The 22,214-nt window shown below is 39.4% G+C and overlaps 2 protein-coding genes across 3 annotated transcripts; one reads left to right on the top strand and one right to left on the bottom strand.

The window, feature by feature from the left end:
• The first annotated feature begins 238 nt into the window (after positions 1 to 238).
• On the top strand, positions 239 to 6,001 carry rplp2a (ribosomal protein, large P2a). 2 transcript variants are annotated; one of them, XM_086041537.1, is made up of 5 exons: positions 239 to 386; positions 4,256 to 4,379; positions 5,572 to 5,620; positions 5,694 to 5,789; positions 5,883 to 6,001. In XM_086041537.1, exons 2-5 carry the CDS (start codon positions 4,257 to 4,259, stop codon positions 5,957 to 5,959), a joined length of 345 nt encoding a protein of 114 aa, XP_085897663.1. In that variant the 5' UTR covers positions 239 to 386; position 4,256; the 3' UTR covers positions 5,960 to 6,001. The 2 variants fall into 2 exon arrangements, with proteins under 2 accessions (XP_085897663.1, XP_085897662.1); XM_086041536.1 differs by lacking the exon at positions 239 to 386 and adding an exon at positions 1,993 to 2,083.
• A 3,137-nt stretch (positions 6,002 to 9,138) lies between these two features.
• Positions 9,139 to 16,066, bottom strand: LOC147141732 (uncharacterized). The gene is made up of 6 exons (XM_086041985.1): positions 15,937 to 16,066; positions 13,998 to 14,599; positions 13,652 to 13,762; positions 12,604 to 12,665; positions 10,628 to 10,888; positions 9,139 to 9,980 (listed from the first exon to the last, which is right to left on the bottom strand). The coding sequence occupies exons 2-6, from the start codon at positions 14,587 to 14,589 to the stop codon at positions 9,957 to 9,959; spliced, it is 1,050 nt and encodes a 349-aa protein (XP_085898111.1). The 5' UTR covers positions 14,590 to 14,599; positions 15,937 to 16,066; the 3' UTR covers positions 9,139 to 9,956.
• Between the last annotated feature and the right edge of the window lie 6,148 nt (positions 16,067 to 22,214).

Here is a 22,214-nt window from a genome sequence, read left to right as displayed (position 1 = left end):
GCAAAGCCTTATCCATTGTTAGCATTATTGGTCAATAGTCTCCTACTCTCTTTATGTATAGTTTTGTGAAAAAGGTCCTTATTAGGACATCTGTCCATTACATTGACACATTGGAACCTGTCGTTCGAAGTGGATATGCATTGTATAATGAAGTTGGTTGGAGGGAAAGATCCCTATAAACTTTCAGACTGGTCAAATAAAGTCAGTTTGATCCCCAAAGTGAGCTATCACAACATCGTGAATTACTTAATTGTAAAGAGGAGTGCCTACACTTGGAAGGACTTTGATGCTGTCAAGAGCCTGGAGTCTTATAATTACTTTGAGTCACTCTGGATGGGTGAAGGATATTTGCTGCTTTCAACACAACAATCTTTTGTCTCGTAAAGGTATGTTTCTTTTGGTTGACACAGTACATTGATCACAACATGAATGATGTAAAACGTTATTCATTGAATCGTTTATGTCTAGATAAACTTGCTGTACGTCGAAGGCTTTCAAGCTAGTTTAGCTTGCTAGCTGCTAACGAGATGCGCTTGTTTTCAACATCACTCAGCAGACATCAAATCTGAGTTTAAAGTGTTGGGATTATCGTATGAAAATGTGTGCAATATCAATGAAAAATGTACTATGATGTTCCATCAATGTATATAATTTGTAATTAAACAGAAGTAGATAGATTAGAGGTATGATTAGTGAATTGTGACACATTTTCAATATTCCATTATTGGGTACATGAGTTATGGTGTCAATTTGCTCAAAATCACTTGTCCCACAGTATTTTTAATTTTTGAGTTAACTTTTGTTCAAACTTGCTTGAATACATATCCCAAAAATGTATGATTGTTTCTTTCAAGATAATTATGCAGCAAAATATACTTCTCATGAAAATATTTAGGCAAGGATCACACCGCAGGTTTTAATGCTCAATTTGGATTTTTTTTTTTAATCCGAGTTTTTTGTGTAAGCGTTCATATTACATTATAAATGCGACCTCGGTCTTGTCTGCTGTATGAACACATGCGTCGTCAAAGTGGCCCGCATGCGCAGAAGAAGAGTCACACCCGACGTTGTGTTTGCGGAAGTAAATGTGGTCCAGCGTGTCGGGGGCATTGATACAGTGAAGGGATTAGGTAGGAGGTAGAAATACAGTATTTCGTTTTTCCCCCTGGTTTACAATCACTGCCGGAATCAAAAAAAATATTTCTTATCTCTAGAAGAACGATTAACGCAACCAGAAACAGCACAGGTGTTCACCATTTTTCTGATCACAAAACTAATTATTTTGGCTCTGTTATCTCCCCCACTCAACCTTGCCCTCAAAAATGGAAGCCTTTGCGCACGGCGCATAAATGTGACTTCACGGGGCAAGTGTCTATTGCTGCATTCGAGGAAGATAGGAAATCGGATATCCCACTCAGATTGTCCGGGTCCAGGAGAGCACTGTTATGAATTCGACTCCAGGTTTCCGAATTACGTCATAGCGCGACGACGAGTTTGCTGTCGTATCTTGCGGACTTTACCTGCAAAATATTAGATTAATAGTAAAATGAAAAAGATGCATATACTAATTGTTTTTTTGTGAAGGATCACTGATGATGTTTTCACTGATTTTGGAACTGCCCATTCTCCAATAATGTATGGAAAGATGTTTATAATTGTATTTCTGTTTGTGTGTAACGACACTTTTCCTTTTGATTTGAATATACATTTCTTGGCCTCGTGTACCCTCCGCTTGAAACAAAAAAAACGTTTTATTACATTTTTGATGATTTTTTTTTGTGTGTGTTTAACATTATTAAAGTCTTGAGCGTGAAATTCGAACGTCTTCTTGTAACCCGTCAACTACGTTTTTCCGACTTTCCAAAAGTGAGTTCCTGTGCACGTTGTCGGAGGACGAAAACTTCCGACTTCCCACCTTTCACGAATGCAGCATAACACTAAAGTAGTGACGTAATTACTGACGTCTAAACAGACCAATTGTGTCGCAGCCTTCTAATCTTACATATTTTAGGAACGCCCCTTCTTCCCTCTCTCTTTCGGATTTCCGAGCGTGACCGACGTTTCGTGTCTGTTCAGACTTAAAGTAAGTCAAAGCCACCGTTATTTGTCTTATGTACGCTGGGTTAGGTGAACGTTAATAGTTTTAGGGAAGCATATACCCCATGCCTGCATCTCATGGTCGACAAATAAGGTTTAAGCCGTGGCGGAATGCCGGCTTGTTATGTCTCATAAACGGAGGACGCGGAAGACAGTTCACCGCCATGCTGCCATTCTTACCGCTTACATGTTGTCGTATTTCTCTTGCTTCTACAACGATGTTTATGGCGTATACTCCATACACGGAATAAGGTCTACTTACAACGTCTTCTTTTTAATGATGCCTAGAATAGTCAGTCGGAGACGACACCTAACATTAGTCAGGCCAGACTAGTTTGGATAAGACAGAAGGTCCTGGGGCGTGGGTAGCTCGAACCACTGGTCCTCTAAGGACCACCTGGGGTGGTCAACGGGCCCTCGGTCAGGATTCAAGGAGTTGTCTGTGTAGATTCTCAGTTATCCAGGTCATGGTAATTCACCTACAGTGTCTGCATTCTGGATAGGCAGAGCGTTTGGTTTGAAAGAGGTGTAAAAGATGCCATCTATATTTCACTTAATAAGTTCTCCAAAGAGAGGAGGAGGTTTGAGACACCACTCATCATCAGCTTCTAACAATAGCCAGGTTTACATGGAGACTTTTTTTGCCATTCGGAATGAAATCATTCCGACTGAAGAAGCTCTCTGGTCACCTGTTTACTTGTGACGTGATCTATTCCGATTGCTGATCTAATGGAGACAGTCAACGGCTCCACCTTGTTAATCAGATCAGCGATGTTAACATCACGTCTATCACGTATCAAGATGGAGTTCATTCATTTATTTAGAACAGTATTCGTGGTTGTTTTAACACTTTTATTAAAGCAGCATCTTCATAAAGTCAAGATAGCAGTACTTTAAAACAGGTTCTCGCGTTGCGGACGGCCTATGGTAAGACAAATGTGGTAAGCCATTTTAAAGTGCGTATACGACAACGTATGGACTTTTACACACGTAGATATGTCCTTATACACACACTGCCATTTTTGCCATAGTGGCAGAAAATAATGAGAAAATGTCGTAAAGGAATCATTGTATTCAATTTAGACTCATTATGGCAAGGATGCTGTGCACACGAGCACTTCCTGTACTACAAAGACCAAGATTCCAGTGGCATTCCATCCATTAGCGATACCGCTTATCCTCACAAGGGTCGCGGGGCGTGCTATCCCAGCTGTCTTTGGGCAGTAGGCGGGGGACACCCTGAATTGGTTGCCAATCACAGGGCCACACAGAGACAAACATCCGCACTCACAATCACACCTAGGGGCAATTTAGAGTGTCCAATCAACTTACCATGCATGTTTTTTTGGAATGTGGGAGGAAACTGAAGTACCCGGAGAAAACCCACGCAGGCACGGGGAGAACATGCAAACTCCACACAGGGAGGCCGGAAAGCTAGCCGATTACAGCTAGCTTTCAGAAACAACTGTTCCAATGTCAGAAATGAAATCGGGCATTTGCTTCTTTTTGAGATCCACGTTTATCGCCGCCATGCTGCTATGAATGGGAGCTTTACATCGTATTAATACATTTTGTGAAATGTGCCTGGACTTTCAGACTCTGTTGCTTAAACTAACTTGGGTATGACATGACACCATTACCCACAATGCTTCTGTTTACGTTGTGTTAGTAATCTAATTTTGGCAGCTCTAGTGTCAAGTAATTTACGCAGAGACGTGAGAGAGCGGCTATGGTTAACATGGCGTTGTGAATCCATTCTTTTAAATTTTTTTTACATCAATGCATATTTTGAGCAGTTTCAGTCTTTTTTTGATGAATTGTTACATCTATTTTTCATCAAAGTAATACATTCTAAAATAATGCAGCCCTACTCACTACTCCTCCGCTAACATGCTGCCTTAGAGTGGGGCATTTGGGCGGCATATTAAGGCGATACGGAAAGCATGTGAAATTGCAATGAGATGTTTTCTACTGAGAAAATAGCAAGTAGGTGAGTTAGCGAATTGGTGAGGGTTTATACTGTTCCTTGAAATTGGTCAAAATAAGTAACTTTGAAGACCTAGATGTGACTTATGATTGGTATATAAATATTCTGTTGAATGTTTAATTTGAAGGAATATGTCAGCTAAATTGGAATGTGTGTGTGTGCTGTTGACAGAATGCGTTACGTGGCCGCTTACCTGTTGGCTGTGCTCGGTGGGAACACCAGCCCCGCGGCCAAGGACATCAAGGCCATTTTGAGCAGTGTAGGGATCGAGGCTGATGATGAACGCTTAAACAAGGTATGCAGTTAGTTTTGTAGTAGTCATTACCACTAAGAACTTCAGGATATACGTAGTAACCCAACCACCCTGGTTCCTGACTCCTCTATAATAAAAATCTGTGCAATATTCAGTAAATACCTTATTCAAAGAATCTCTAGACATGTTTTCAAAGCATGTATGGCACTGGTTTTTAAAGGTCTATAAACACACTTTGGAAAAAAAATATAAACAAGGGGTGTTCTGATCAGGGTTTTATACTGCCTACACAGATCATGCAGGAGTGTGATGAGCTGATACCAATAACATGGATTAGTTGCCCATTTTAGAGCTGTTCACTATTATTTTAATAATTGATAAATCCGATTTTTTTTTTTTAATTAAAAAAAAAATTGTGAATTCCACTACATTTTAACCATTACTAACCATTACAGGTGAACTTAATTTGACCTCTAAACTTGCACATCCAACATAAAACGTGCTTTTGTCAAACAAGCAACATTGGACTTTTAGATGTGCACTCGTATTTTTTTTTCTAGTTCAAATTAAGTTCAACTGTAAAGATTGAAGTACATTTAAGGTTTAAGTTAACATTTTTGAAGTAGTAATTGCTGCAAACCTTTTTAATTCATTCACTGTCATTGACAAATTTACTTGTCTTTTCACAGTCCAGCTACATTTTTTTTTTTCAAATTTGTTCAAACGAGGGTCTGGAAATGTCTGTCAGTGATTGCGTTAAAGTGGAAATCAACCGAAACATATTTTTTTCAAGAATATGTTCCCAGCAAGCCCACTAGTTGAAATATGGCATTCTGATTAATATTGTGTGTTTGGAATATGAGTTAAGCAGCAAAATCCACCTCTTTTTAGCCATCTCACAGGGCAGCCATTTTGTCACTTCTGTCGACTGACAATGACACCACAACTGCTCAGGGCTCAGATAACGACCAATCACGGCTCAGCTTCAGAAAACAGATGAGCCGTGATTGGTCATTACCTGAGCCATGAGACACTGTGATGTCATTTTCAGTTGACAGAAGTGACAAAATGGCCGCCCCCCAGAGATGGCTAAAAACGGGTGGATTATTCTTAATCTACAAACACAATATTTATCAGAATGCGTAGTTTTAACTAGTGAGCATGCATAGAACATATTCTTGAAAAAAAAAATGTTTGGGTTGATTTCCACTTTAACTCATGTATTTCTGTGCAGGTCATTAGTGAGCTGGAAGGGAAAAACATCAATGAAGTCATGAATTCAGGTAAATGTTTTATAATAACACGATTTTAAGTTGTTGCATCAGGAAATGCAAAATTGTCCTGTTTCCCTTGCAGGCCTCTCTAAGTTAGCCTCCGTACCAGCGGGTGGCGCTGTGGCGGCTCCTGCCGCTGCAGGTGGGGCCGCTAGCGCTGGGGCTGCACCTGCTGTTGGTATGTATACCTTAGTGATTGACTTTTGCTTAGTTTGAATTCTGGACGCACACAGATATAAACTATCCTCTCTGAAACAATTGTGTTTTTCAGCGGAAGAGAAAAAGGAGGAGAAGAAAGAAGAATCAGAAGAGTCAGATGAAGACATGGGTTTTGGACTCTTTGATTAATCTGCCTTCTAAAAAGCAATAAAGTAAAAGGTTTACACTGAATAGTTGTGAAGCCCCCTTTTTATTTTTTTTTTCTTAATTTATTTTATTGGAATTTTTTAACTCACTCCTCCCAAATAATTTAATACATTTGCAAATGTGAGGCTCACTAATTAGTCTTGACGCAAGAACATGACAAACTCCTTTTACACCCTTAAACACACATTAGCAGGGAATACACATTCTGTTTTTAACATAACTGATTCCGTTTTTTGTGTCTTTTTTTTTTTTTTTTTTAATGTTAGAGACCCCACACATGACAAGGAAATAAAATCACACAGTACATTGCTTGACCAAAGATGGCGCACAAGAATTTGCTATTGTAGATATTGAACAGTTTTAACATTTATGATTGTTGGCCTTTTCTGTTTTCTACGGAAGTGTGGAACTACCAATGAGGAGTAAGCATTTTTGACTGGGAAACATCGATCGAACGTACTGCAAAGTCGATAGAACGGCATAGCCCAGTCAAAAATGTTTATTCCACATTGGCAGTTCCACGCTTCTGAAGTTTTCTGAGCGGATTGGTGAGGGGCAAAATGACTGTTAAAGCCGCCTACTGCCCATAGACAGCTGGAATAGGCTCCAAGCACGCCTGCGACCCTCGTGAGGACAAATGATTTGGATAATGAATGGATTGATGGAAAGCTGCTTACATGACTAGCTGAGCACACCTGCCAAAACCTGTCTGTTGTAGTACCGAGACAGACCTGTGGGAGGCAGTAGAGTGCCACTTGTGAGATGCTGTACTTCCCACCAGAGCTGGGCATTCCGTCCCGGGGATACACAAGAATAGATAAAGTATTGCCATAACATCAACCTGTATTATCCTTTGAGAAAGAACACACCAGATGAATTACGATTTTTTTTTTTTTTAAAGAATAGTTTATTATATATTTTTAAAGAATAATAAAGCCCCGTGACAGGATTTAATTCAGATTCATTCAAAGACCTAGAAAACTGTCAAAAAGACCTCACTGTGTGTGTCAAGGCTAACGACATAATCAAGTGCTTTAGAATATAAGAAAATGTTGCAGTAGCTGATGTAAAATTAAAATGTCTTCCATGCCCTCAATAATCAATTAATGATCGTATCATTTGTTAGATAACCCTTTTTTTCCCCACAGGACGTTGCGCCATGCCGCATACCTCCAACCACACACTGATGTCACAGTGGTAATGTTATTTTCCTCTTCCACTTCAGCACTTCCTGTTTCATTCAGCTCTTACAAGAAACTGACTGTGCTGGAATTGCAATGTTAAACCTATGACAGCACAAAATACATATTTAACATATAAGACATCGCTGTCAGTCTGAGCCTTTACTTACTGGAAGTGTACTAGTACGCCATACTATACTGGCAAGCAACAAGAACAAAAAATGTTTACAATTTTCCCTGGTTTTCAACACTGTCAAGTAAAAGCACGTATTGTACAATTTGGAGATTTTTTTCCACTGTTTGTCAGAAGAAAAAAAAAGAAAACACAATGATAAATTTGTTTAAAAACTGTGAATGGGAATGAAACCCTAAAAATCAATAAAAAAAAAATTACAAAAAAAACATATTTTTCAATTCTACAAACGTAATCCTCCTCATCGCCACCTAGTCCGTCAATAATCCCTCTGCATCACTGATGTTGCTACTTCTTATAACAATTATCGTAATTGATTGCGTTCTTTATATACAAAGGTGATCCATCTAAGAAAGGCCCGGAATAAATAACACACACATCCTCCTTGAAGGCTTTCTTATCTCAGAGTATTTGTTAGGACTACAGTATAACAATTTTATCATTGATTGAAGTGTTACCGAATAATTTACGGAAGAAATGCATGGCCTGCTGAATCTAATATTTGCTATTTTTCCATGGTGCCTATCTGTCGTGCTGCTGGATCATGCCTCGTGTATCTTAGATCAGTCCCCCACTCACAGAAAACATCTGACTGCTTTGCACATTTAGTTGCACTTTATGCTAACAGTTGTCATTTTCCCTCATCTTTCTTTGTTCTGCGCCATGAAGACGTTTCATGTTTTGGGAGTTACAACCGCCCCCCCAACACACACGCACACAGACACCCACACACCCACACACCCCCACACACACACACACCCACACACCCACCCACACACACGCACACACAAGTTAAGCAAAAATAAGCAGGCGCCGCAAACAAAGAAAAAATATCAAAAACAAGAGACATACACAGCGTGGTGATCGGTGATATAAAAACAATATGGGCCACATGTCATTTTCGTTTGTGGGACCGCAAGGTACACAACTCTGTTTTATTTTTTTCCTTACTCGGCCGCGTGTCAGGAGTGCGTCACCTGCGTCTGACGTGGTTCAGGTTAAATCCGGTTTTGACGTACTTTGGCTGACTCTGACCCATTAGGACCACGTGGGTCGATTAAATATGCAGATGGTAAATAGGCGATGCCCAGCTCTGCAAGTATACTACCACTACCAGTCAGAGGTTTGGAGCTACTTCTCTATTCAATCGCACGAGAAAGAGTTTAACAGTGTTTAACTTATATTATCACAAGCAACTTTGCAATTATGCAGACTTTGAACATTAACACTGCACATAAATATATTACTGTACAGTGTGTAATTCTCAACATCTCCATTGTTTTCCATGCAGTATTTCATTAGAATCTGCCAATCAGTTTCCACCCCATTGTGAGTAAAGCTGTTTCCGAGTAGGAAGTAGCATCTCGTGTGACAGGACGTCGTTAAGGTTTTCCTTGTTCTAACCTGCCTGCGGGGTCAACCTGCTAGTCAGGTGAGAGCCATCAGCGTTACGCTCCAGCCTCATGCTGACAGACTGCCACATTCCATCTCTTAATTACACGCTAGCGTTGAGCCAAGATAGGGTGCAGCAAGGCTCTGTGTTATATAATTCAACGCCAACATTTTCTAAAGGTCTCGACACAATGGAATTTCCGTACCGTATTTTGCATGCTTCCATGCTGTACACAGTTGTTTCTACTAGTCAGGAGGTATGTAGGTTGACAAAAGGTGTGGTTCTTGTTTGACTTTCCCCCATTGGCTTACTGCGCTTTTAGTACGTTTAGGCTAACACAGCGCATGCTAATCTGCTCCTCCTTTGTCCTACAATCCTAAAACGACAGGACATCTTTTCTTGATTCAACTTTTTTATTTTCAAAATGAATGCCTGCATTCACATTAAAACAACATCTGACATTTGGTTTGCTTCTAATAAATTAGACACATAATCAACCAACACTTTCTTAGTTGTGAAATTGTGGGATTGTAAACAATATTGCACAGGGTTGTTTCTCAACAAAATTAATAAAACATCACATTTATTACACAATGACTGGATTTACACTGCGGGTCCAAGTGCCCGATTACAATGTAATGCTTAAATATAGTTATATATTTTTTAACTGCAGTTCAGGTGAAATGTCAAACTTGAGGCGCGAGATACGGTTCCCTGCAAGTAAATAGCTCTAGGATTATCATAGAAGTAAACAATAATACATAAAAACTACAAATATTTAATAATTGCGTAGCTTTTAGTTGGTATGGACTGACTCCTCCTCCCATTGATTTAAATCAGTGTCTACATATCCTGTACTCCACTGGCCGATGTCCACAAATATTTAGCTTATCTAATGATGTACACACCTCTGTCTGATGTAGCATATTTAGACCAGATTTTTTTTTTCATTTACGCTGCCATCCCAATTGTGGGAGCCCAAAAAAAAAAGTCCCGCTAGAACCCTGCAGTGTGCCTCCACCCAAATAGCAGATCAAGCAGCTATGGTGAAGTTCCATTTGGAATGTCCTCAAAGCTTCTGTGTCAACAAATGATGTTCTTCCAGCATACTTAAACACAAATGAAACTAATCAAACTGGAATCTTGCGCCACATCCTCAGCTTAACTTCACTCCCGGAAATGTTTCCATCGTTTGCGTAGCCGTCTCCTCCTTCAGCAGGGATGGTCCGAACATGCCTGGAAGAGACCGCAGATCGATTAAAAAAAATAATAAAATCACAAAATATGCAATCATCGAGAAGAGTGATTTCCAACAACTGTGCCGTCAGAGATCAAGTGTGTTACACAAAATTACCCAATTTTATTTCATTGGTAGAAAAATTCTTTGTTTACTAAAAACAATTGTATACATACATTGTAGCTTTGTATATCTAGCCCCATTATGGCATATACTAAGAGGCAAAATAAAATAATTGCACTTCCACTAGATGGCGGAAGGTACAGTGCATACTGTACTTAGTTGTGTATCCACGTGTTGCCAATACTGTAATACAGCAAAATAACAGCTTTGAGTTCAATTAAACTGGCACAGATTTCAGTAGACAGTGTTACTCATGTTTCCTAAAAAGTTTATAATTTCCCTTCGATGCCACAAGATTGCAGTAAATTACTACTTTTCTCTTAGACAGGCCTTTGGCCCATGAATAATGGAGTATAGATTTTCACAAATAGGGGAATTTGCAAATATATGCAGGAACAGTGTATTTTCTTTGAGTGATATTTTTGTTTCGTGGTTTGCTGTGAGATTTTTTCCAGTGTAAAACACATGCCTTGGCTCAATAAAGGTTTGGAAACTGATCAAGAAAATGATTGCAATGTCTTACTTGTTTATATTCAAATCGGTCTCGCAGGTAGCGGTTGCCCAGGCCGGTGACGTGCCCAACATTTTGGCAGGAGAGGCCGGCAACGCGAGCCGTGAAGTCCAATGTGAAGGCCAGCTTGACCAGCTCGGGCGCCGTGGCCAGAACGGTGGGCTGGGTACGTTTGGGTGATGCCTCCTTCTCCAAGTAGGCGTCAGCCAGCCTCTGGAAGGACGAATATGACATCCCCTGGAAGAAGTTGCTCAGGGTGCGATTGTCTTTAATCTGCATGGAAAACCAGAAAGACAGAAAGTTAAAATGTTGGTCAAGAAAATCCTTCATGTTGTTGAGTTCTAATAAAACTGCTGGTACATTAGCCTTCATGCTACTAATCTCTTTGGGGGTGGCCATTGTTTACAAGCTTCAAAGTCAACAGCGGGCAGTGATGCATGACGTAGGACTAAATAAAAGCACACGCATGTATGTTGAAGCTTGGACTTTGACTACCACGACTACTTATCACTTCATTTGTGATACAGCTGGTAAACCACAATAATGTTTGACCCATTTAACAACCTATATCAATTTAGCTTACCTACCTCTGTAACTTATCCATCTAACCTACCTAAAAATTTTAATACCTACGTACCTTCAAACCTACCATCTTGCCCATGTAAGATACCTACCAACCATTATAATCACCCATATATCTTTTTGTCACCTATCCATCTAAACTACCTAACTAACCTACTCATTTAACCTCCCTATCTAATATATCTACCCATCTAACATACCTTCTTACCTACACACTTAGCCTAGCTACCTACTATACCCATCTGACCTACCTACCTGCCTGCCTGCCTACCTACTGATGTAACTCTCCATTCAAGAACCCCATGTACCTAATCTACTCAAGTAATTTACCCAAACAAACTACATACTCATCAAACATACCTTCCTAACTAACAAGGCAATATGATTAATATGAAATATGAGTTAAGCAGCAAAATCCACCAGTTTTTAATCATCTCTGGGGGTGGCCATTTTGTCACTTCTGTCGACTGAAAATGACATCACAGACGCGAAGAGCTCAGATAACGACCAATCACGGCTCACCTGTTTTCTAAAGCTGAGCTATGATTGGTCATTATCTGAGCCCTGAGGGTGTGTGATGTCATTTTCAGTTGACAGTAGTGGCAAAATGGCAGCCTCCGGAAATGGATAAAAACGGGTGGATTTTGTTGCTTAAAAAGAATATGTTTGGGTTGACTTCTACTTTAGATTTAATATTTTTCCACACACATATATATATATATATATATATATATATGGGCGGCACGGTGGTCGACTGGTTAGCACGTCCGCCTCACAGTTCAGAGGTCGTGGGTTCGATCCCGGCTCCGGCCTCCCTGTGTGGAGTTTGCATGTTCTCCCCGTGCCTGCGTGGGTTTTCTCCGGGCACTCCGGTTTCCTCCCACATTCCAAAAACATGCATGGTAAGTTGATTGGACTGTCTAAATTGCCCCTAGGTGTGATTGTGAGTGCGGATGTTTGTCTCTGTGTGCCCTGCGATTGGCTGGCAACCAGTTCAGGGTGTCCCCCGCCTACTGCCCAAAGACAGCTGGGATAGGCTCCAGCACGCCCCGCGACCCTTGTGAGGAGAAGCGGTACAGATAATGGATGGATGGATGGATATATATATATATATATATATATATATATATATATATATATATATATATATATATATAATGTTGGTCGGTCTACATGTGTGTGTGTTATTTTTTACAAATTATTGAGCAATCTAAAGTGTTGATAATGGCTTGCTCTCCTTGACGAAAACTTAAAGACTGAACAAACATTCCGCCCGACGCCAGCGTTATGTAACCAACTCACCTGCTTAGGATTTGACGTGATTGATGATGAATCATGAATCATTGAGTAATATGTGAAATCAAGAGTAGATTTGTTAGGTTTATGGGTGATGGCCATTGACTGACCTTGCCGTCGATAGCGTCTCCCTGCTCCTTTGTCAAAGCAATGATCTGGTTGATGACTTCCTCTGGGGGGCAGGAAAATTAACAAGAGGTTGAGTTTGTCTGCCTGACACCAGCCGCTATCATCCATCCATTTACAGACCAACCTACCTACGTAACTTTCTACCTACCCATCTAACCTACCTACTTATTCACTTTTTTTCCCATCTAACATATCTTTATTTTTATTATGAAGGCAGTGGTGATCTATTTCATGGAATGACCCAATCAGGTTCAGCACCATGTTTGACTTGTATTTGACACTGAAACTATCTTTTGAATAGCTTTTTTCCCCCCTAAGATCACCTCTCATCCCTTATGTATACTGTAAAACAAAACAAAAAAAAAAGGTGAATTCAAAATTTCAAAGCAACAAACTTGGATTCCAACATTTAGTTGGGCAATCAAACAAAAAAAATTAAAGTTTTGCTGTTATGAAAACAGGCTTTACCGCATTTCACAGCAAAAAAAAAGGAAAAAATAGAGTTTGCAGAACTATATGTCCCTTGCACTATCCTTTACTTAAAGATACTAGAAAAAGAACAACTCAGCAAATTGTTTTGGATCAAACTACTTGTGCTAACAAACATTGTTGCCATTTATGTCAATACTTTATATTTTGAAGTTGATCCGACTTAAATTACAGGTTTAGAAAAAATACAAGTTGTGTTTTTTTACAGTGTACCCATCTAGCCTACCTTCCTATCTAATCTACCCACATACCTAACCTACCCACAGACCCGCTTGACCAGCTCTCTAAACTATCCACTGACCCATCTAACCACAAATGTAACCTACCTACAGCACCTACCAACCCATTTAACCAATCTATCCATCAAAGCATCCATCTATTGACTGACGACGAACCTACCCACCTATCTACCTACCTTAACTAACTAGACCCAGAACAGGTCACACCTCTTGGTTGGGTTGTCTGGTATGTGAACCACTATACTACCATGGGCCCCCAAACAGCTAGCAACATTATGAAAACAATACACGGTGTCCTTACCATCTGTCATAGTCACCACTTCATCCTTTTCCTTGACCTCGTGGAGAATCTTCTCCAGTTCCTCGGATACCTTCTCATAATAGGAGATGGTCGGTTCCACGCTCACCACGGCTGAAAATCAACAACAGGACATGATTAGTCAAGGCACTGCACACCTTCTAACCAACCAGAGTCCCACCCAGTGTGCAGACAGGAAATTATCCTATTAATTTGTCTGAAAATCATATTTTTTTTACTCCAAATAACGTGTCTCTCTCCATCCATCTATGCCAGTGAAGTATAATAACAGGCAGAACAATTAGGTGCTCGTCCACTAGATGTGGTTGTGAAATCATAGCCTCTATACCGGTGATGTTTTCCGGGTTGAACTCCTCTCTCTTGTTGATTTTAATGAGGGAGAGACGCCTCTTGGAGAACGTTCTTTTCAAACCCATTCTCTTTGAGGACTTCCTCTTCGTCATGGAGGCCAGAGGCGAGGCGGGCAGGCACACGGCGGTGTAGTCCGCATCGTCATCGTCGCACGCCTCTTGAACGTCTGACGGACACTCCTGCTCCTCGTCTTTCTCTTCAGTGCTCCTCCGCGAGAACAGACCCAGGAAGTTCTTCCACAAGGAGGGCTTTTTGTTCTTCTTGGACTTCTTGCTGACCTTGTCGTCCGGTAATATGTCCAGCGGAGTTTCGGCGGGAGCGAGCGACTGGAAAGAAGCATCGTCCAAGCCCTCGGCCAAGTGAATGGACGGGTCGCTGGAATGTCTCCGGTGTCTTTTGGAGATGGTCACCCACTTGAGTTTGCGCTCAGGATGTTTGATTTCCAGCGACTTGTCGTTGAGGCTGAGGCTGCGTTTGACGTAGACTTCCAGAAGACGGCACGTGTCGTTGGGTGCCACTGAAATCACAGGATTGTTGTTGGGCCATCGCTGGGTTGTCTCAGCTTCCATGGCGTGAAAACTGCAATCACAAGAGAATATGGCACACTTTCTATAGATAATAAAATAATACACTTAAGTTTGTAATTGCATCTGTTTTCTTTATATTTTTACTGGGGGTTTTTTTTGGCTTCAGCTGCGAAATAAAAAATGTATTTTTGCTTCTTTTGTATTTGCTGCTAGTATACTTTTTGTGTTTTTAGATTTGAATTTTTTGTTTTTTCACGTTACTTATTTATTCAAAAAAATATCTTGACTTGATTCAAAGCAGTTCACTACTTGAATTTTACACTAAATGAATTTTAATGTGTATTGTAGCAATAAAGTTTGGACTGATCTATGTCAATAAAAAAAAACAAAAAACTGTTAATCATTTGTTTTAGGAAAGACCTGGATGTAGCCATAAATAATTCCTATACAAACCTTTCTAACTTTTTGTATTTGTGTGTACTGTAAACGAAACACCTTTATAAGAAACAGAATGAGCAATGTCACATATAAGAGGCTTGTTGTTACTCAATAATAAATCTTTTTGTCACATTGTTCATCAACAAGTGACATATGACTCAGACAAAAGGAAACACTGCTCTTGCACTAAAGACATTTAATACATACATATAACATATAATAATAGTTTTTATTATTTGCATTATCATTAGAATTATTAATATTTATTATTTTTCAGTTTTTTTTTACATTGCTACACTTTCTTGACTTGGACAAAACACATTTGAATGGATTTCGTTTTTTAAATAGTATTTTTTTATTTCAGACATTATGCCCCTTTTACCTTTATGATTTTTTTGTTTTTGCTACAATTTTGCTTAATTCGTTGCTTTAATTTAAATATTTATACTGTCAGTGCACTTTCTTGGCTGAATTTATTTTTCCATATATATTTTTGTTAAGTATATACTGTGTTTTTTTTTTTTTTTTTGCCTCAGTTGGGTAATTTATTATGCTGCAAGTACTTCGCTGACTGGACTCAACCATTTTGGTTTGCATTCTACATACTGTATAACTTAATCTATATCGAGCGCTAATAACTTGCTCCAATCCAATTATTTTGCATTAGGTCAATAAAAAATGTTGCAATATTCCTTTAAAAGTGTATCGATAGTCAAATAAGTGATGCACTCTGCAGAAGAAGCAAGCAGCTCTTGCATTATAAGAGAAAGTTACACAATAATGTTGATTTATCTATTATTAAAAGACAGCTAATCAGCTAAAATTATCAACATTAAGTGTGATATATGGTAACCACCACAGCATTCATCTTAACAACAACAGAGAATATACACAGTATTAACATTGTTGTGTATTGATGTTGCTTTAAAAAGATCAAATGAGAAGACTCACGTAGTTTAGTACGATGAGATGACGGTCAACTGTCTAAAATTGACAGCCGATGTTTCTCTGTGTGCGCTTTCAAAAGAGGAACTTGACTCTTTGGCTGCTTCTTCTTGTTTTATGGCCGCTCCTGTGCAACACTTCCTCACCTGAGCTCATGTGACACCCCCCCTCCTACGTCAGGCCAGGGGGCGGGGACTCCCCCCTCACCTGCACCAACAAGCTTCATGACTGTATTAGGCAACCTTTCCATGATTGGCCCTGGCTGACTCTGTGCACGCAACCCCTGCATGACCCACTTACTGTTCTTTCTATTCATTCAATTACTTCTCTCCATGACATTAATAATAGGACATACAGATATAGTCATTCATTTTTGACTGGTAAAGCTGTTATTTTTTTGGAATGAATTAAGGATGCTTTAAACTTTAAAGCAACACTGGGCAAGTATTCGACCATATTAAAAACATTTCACAACTCTTTTGATGAAACATTGACTTACAATGAATGAGACTTTTGTCATTCCCTGAGGGGGTCTGTATCGTTTTTACTGGCACTAAGGAACTTTGAGGAGGGAGGGAGTAACCCTGGCACACAAAAAAAAAATACAAACGTTCTGAATTGCTTTACGGCATATGTCACTTCCTCCTTTCGCTATGAGGAAGGAAGTTCATTTGAACATCGACACGCTATTACTGGTGTCATGTCAGAAGCCCCAAAACAAACAAAAAAACAAAAGTATTGTTGAAACCAAAATAGATTCATTACCTCATCGCTATTTATCTTTCACACAGCCACTGGAAATAGAAACGTGATTCAGTCCAATTTGCAGGCCGGCGAGAGCTCAGGATTTTACGACACAAGCACGGGCGCTCATGCTAAATGAGGTTGACTTTCATCAAAACACACCCGCTTTTGTCCACATGGCGCCGCCATAATCAACAAAAACTGACTGTTGATTTAAATAACGTTAGATTTTTTGCTAAACCCTTCAAATTCCGGTTTGTTTGCACAAAGCATGGATTGGAAGAAAAACATCTCTAAAATGAAAATCTTACGTACAACATTTGGTTTTGATGCTGAAACACAACCAAGAGTGTCGCGACTGACCTAACATAATATACACATTTTTTCCGCACAGGATAAAGAATATATGCCTGTGAGTAATGGTGTATGTTCTGTCTACATGTTTGTGTTAAAATATTTGTGTTTGAAAGGTTTATAAGCAGGGGTGAACATAAACATTTTGGCGTGTTCTCAAATGAGCACCTTTAATGTAACTGAATAAACTATTCTGATTTTTAATGTTTTTCCTTCAGTTTTCAGTTTTTATGTCCGATTTACAACAACACACACCAGGGCTGCACAATGGCAGCTTTTTAAAACAATACAATTTACTGTTTTATAAAAAGAAATTACATTTATTTTTAACACACCTGAGTTGCATGGCAGTTTTGAAAAATATTTGATAAGCTTCACTGACGTCTCTACGGCAGCCATCCGGTGTCCACTGTTTTTTTGCACGGCATTTTTATACGGGCATATTTTGATGGACCATCAAAGCTGCGGTTTTCAGTGTTATGGAGATAACATGGGTGGACCTCCTGCCACCTTCTCACCCAGTTAGAGGAGAGCCAACCTTGTTTAGATAGCCACTACAGAGGTTGCTCATAGGCTATACTATATGCAACGCATCACTAGGGTGAACTATAAAAGTAATACTGTTACATGGATATCAATGCCTTACTTAGCTTTTATTTTGAAGTTGACCCTCTGAAGCAATTGTGGCAGATGACTTCGAATTGAGGCTGACCTAATCTTATTTGCAAACTTCTGTGAGACAATTGAACTGGAGTGCAATTTTCAATTTCCAGCCCTCATGCGCACCAGCACACCGCTATGTGCAACCCTGTTTCAAACTACTGTGATATCAATTCTCGTTTCGTTAGCCTGACTCACTTTGGCTCTGCTCCCTGGTCGTCATCTTAACAAATGTCACATTTGCATGAGACTGAACTGCGGCCCAAAACCAGAGTAATTTCACCCAATGTGTGACAAGTGTGCTCATGTTCCAAAAATCCTTTGTGTATTTTTTTTGGAAGAAATTCAGAGAACATTTATTAAAACACTGGGGAACTGTTTTATTTTTTTTTAAGTGTCACAGTATGTCTCCAAAAGCCCTGTTTGCTTGACATGCCCTTCTAAGGCTAATTTCCAGGAAGAGCATCCACTTCTCTCAAAGTTGCCGCCCATTTCTATTTACAACGAGCTCATCTGACTGAGTCAGCGGTTGTTGTTTATACATTACATGCAGGAAACCAACAGACAATTTGCTAAGTTACATATATGCGCAGCAGAATGCCCTTTTTGGTGTACAGTATACAAATAACTTTGTTTCAGTTGAACTTGAGATGTGGTTATTAATATAACGGTGTCAATTTATTTACAAATTTAGAAGTGATAAAATTGCGTTTACAAATCCGGACCACCCAAATGGCACAAAGCTTCCCGCATTAAAACGTCATTGTTGTTCTTTAACCAAAGAGCGTTCAGTGCTGTGCCCATTTTGTCCGCAGGGTGGCGCATTCTACTAGGGAAACTGTATTTCTAATGAATAGTGGGACTTTTTCTCAAAATGTGCAAAAGTATTTTAATTGTTTAATCTTCCACATATTCCTTAAACAAGCCGTCTTGGAAATGACTATTTGGATTTGTGTCTTTTGTAGCTTTTAAGCTATTAGTGTCACGTTTGTGGGATAGAAGACCCAAATGCAGGGAGGCAGGGGAAGCAGGTGTACTGAAGAAAATATTTATTAACAAAAACGAGCAAAAATAAATCTTGAAAAGTCCAAAACTCAAAGTAGCAAAGAAACACTGAGAAACAAAACAACATGATCCGACAAGGACTAAACGAAAACTAGGAACTTAAATACAAGCATACTGACAAGACAATGAGAAACACCTGGACGAGACACACAAGGTAGGCGGGAGCTGATTGGCTAACACAAGGGGGTGGAATGCAAACAGGTGGACACAATCATCAACAAGACAGACAAATGCTGAAAATACAAAACTAAAAAAACCCAAACATAACAATTAGTTTTTGTATATCACACTTTTCCATACATGGGGTGAAAAATTTAGCAAGCACTATAGAAATTAAAATGTTAACCCTACAAACCTTTGTTTGGTATACCTACAAACCTGACTGCCAGGTATACATTTACTGTTGAGCCACACATCTAATCCCTACAGTGACGACCACCCTAACAGGGGTCTAGGCAAGACCTGGCCCCCTCAAATTAAATCCCCCAAAATATATTTCACATTTTATCTCATGCCGCTTCACTTCTGTCTTATTATTTGGCTTGAACCTCCACACCAGCACACCCCCCCACATAAAGTATATCAAGTTGCTTCTCGTCTCTTCTCATGCCTGCTGCGCCAATGTTGTCAGTTTGACGTGGCAAGGTTCAGATTCAGAAAACAGGTCAGCCGTGATTGGTCGTTGTGAGTTGTGATGTCATTTTCAGTGGCCACAAGACAAAATGGCCGCCCCCAAACATGGCTAAAAACGAGTGGATTAACACTTATTCCACAACCGCAATATTTATCGGAAGCGTATTGCTGCCACACCAGGAAAAAAACCCACAAACATTATCATGTAAAAACGTGATACTTATCATGTAAAAACGTGATACTTATCCTGTAAAAACGTGAAAATTATCATGTGAAAACGTGAAAATTATCATGCAAAACGTGATAATTATCATGTAATAACATGAAAATTATCATGTAAAAACGTGAAAATTGTCGTTGAAACAACACAGAATGGATCACGCGGATCATTTAAACGATTTGATTAAGTTCTATTTCATGCTTGGGTTGAGACATGGAGAGATTTTACAATTATTAAGAACAGTGGATGGTATTGTAATAAGTATGCGTACTCTCAGATGGAACTTAAAAGTGTACGAGACTGTACAGGAGGAAGAATCAGTTGGACGTGCTGGTGAAGTTCAGAACTTCCTTAGACAACTACAATTATGCCATTCTTAATATTCAAAATTCTGAAAAAACACAACAAAACACAAATTCAAAAATAATTTACCAAAAATTCAAAATTATATATTTTTTCATGAATCTCACTGGGTGGGCAGTCTGTCAGTCAGGGTGGGCCTGTGCACAAAGTTACAGTGCACATAAGTTTTATGAATAAGGGCGGAGGGTCGAGGAAGGGTACCCAGGTCTAGGGCGCAGGGTCGCAAAAAAGAGTCAAGTGCTCAGCTCTGTTCACTTATTTATCATGTTTATGACGGGTGAGTATCATGCACGGGGAACTTTTCTCTTTATTTTTATTATTGTGCTGCTATTTTTGTCAGAATCATAAAGTGATTACAACAATGAAGTCATTCAAGTAGAATCCCACACTGAGCAAAACAGAGTTTGAATTGACATTTTCCAAGTATTTTAAAGAAGTACATATAATTGTGGTCATGTAAGTACAAACCTTTTGGGTTCTGTACAGTAAACCAGTAGTACCACCCATAGTCAGAGGATGGCACTCTAATGACACACTTTTAACACAGTGTTGTAATTAATGCTTAATGTCAAATCAAATGAAAATAAGACCATTTGTAGTAACATTTCTTAATAATATATGATAAAATAAAAAACACAACTTACTTAAACCCACTGCATGTAAATAATGAACATTCAATCTATCAATTAAATTACCTCCCCTCACAATATATAATACGGTATTCCAGTGGTGTTACCAGGATGCCAGGTGTGGGTGGGCATTAGTCTTACCTGGGGGGGCAAAAAAGTGCTACAATGCTCAAGTAGGTCGAAATCCAGCATTGAGCTACTGCACCTTGACATGTTTTGTTTTCTCCTTATTTGAGATAACTGTTGTTGTGATTTGGGCTAAATAAATAATAGTTGATTTGATTTGATTTGACTTAGAAGACATCCATAACTGAACTGTATGCACATGTGTGCTGTAGGACACGGGGGAGTCCACGGCAGCGGCCGTTGACATATATGAATGGGATACCATACGCGGTGCCCAGACTGCCATCAGAACTACATCCAGGTTTCTTTGGGCGGGCAGAGCGTGTCCGTGGGTGGGCACTGCCCCCCTCCCCCACTGGTAACGCCCCCGCAGTATACCTCTTGAAATATTAGAACATATATTTTTAACATCAGTATATTAATTAGAGGCTCAGATATTGTTCGTATTTCTGATTCATAGGTAATGATTAATATTAATATGTTTTTATAATATATAATAGTTGTTACAATATATACAATACAATACAATTTTATTTATATAGGGCATTTCACAACAGCTACAGCTGTAACAAAGCACTTTACATCCAACAACAAGATAGCCATAATGCAACACGTCAATTCAATAATTTAACACAAAACACTACATACAATAGGCACCGGAAAAACAGCCGAAAATTTGTCTCAGGGTCAGATCAAAAGCCAACGAATAGAAATGTATCTTCGGGTTTTAAAAATGGACAGAGAGGGGGCTTGCCTAACATCCAATGGTAGGCCATTCCAAAGGGAAGGACCAGCAACAGAAAAGGCTCGATCCCCTCTGAGGCTCCGCTTAGTCCCTCAGCACCTTGAGCAGCGCCTGGTCCGCAGACCTGAGACACCGGGTTGGTGCGTAGGAGTGGAGGAGCTCAGAGATGGATGCTGGGGCGAGGCCATTTAATGACTTAAAAACAAATAGAAGAATCTTAAATTGAACCCGAAAGTGCACTGGGAGCCAGTGAAGGGATGCCGGAATTGATATTATGTGCTCCATCTTCCAAGCTCCAGCTCCTTGTGGTCCCGAAATTGTAACGAGTTAGGAGACTCAGGAAATGCAATAATATTACAAAAATATTAAGAGTAACAAAATAATATTACAAAAATATTAAGAGTAACTTACATTAATTTGTTACTGCCTAAATGTAATATATTACTGTACCTAGCAATATGTAATATATTACTCTACCGCATTACTTTTGTAACATGTTACACCCAACAGTGACGCTTGTATGTGCTCGTAAAGTGCTTATCGTTGCCAAGGAAGTTATGTAAAGTGCTAATCGGTGCCAAGGAAGTTATGTCGAAGCAATATACCTGAACTATTTAAGATCTAAGATAATTTCAGCCCGTGTTTGTGGAAGTTTACCGAGAGTCTTTGGTGCATATTTATGTTTTTGCTCTGCTGAAATCAAATCATCCGTAAGCCATTTAGTTTTCAGGATAATGAATTTGAT

Source organism: Filicampus tigris, chromosome 9, assembly GCF_054856515.1.
Source record: "Filicampus tigris isolate MCC_2025a chromosome 9, RoL_Ftig_1.0, whole genome shotgun sequence".
NCBI classification, from domain to species: domain Eukaryota; kingdom Metazoa; phylum Chordata; class Actinopteri; order Syngnathiformes; family Syngnathidae; genus Filicampus; species Filicampus tigris.
This window is presented reverse-complemented; position numbering and strand designations above follow the sequence as displayed.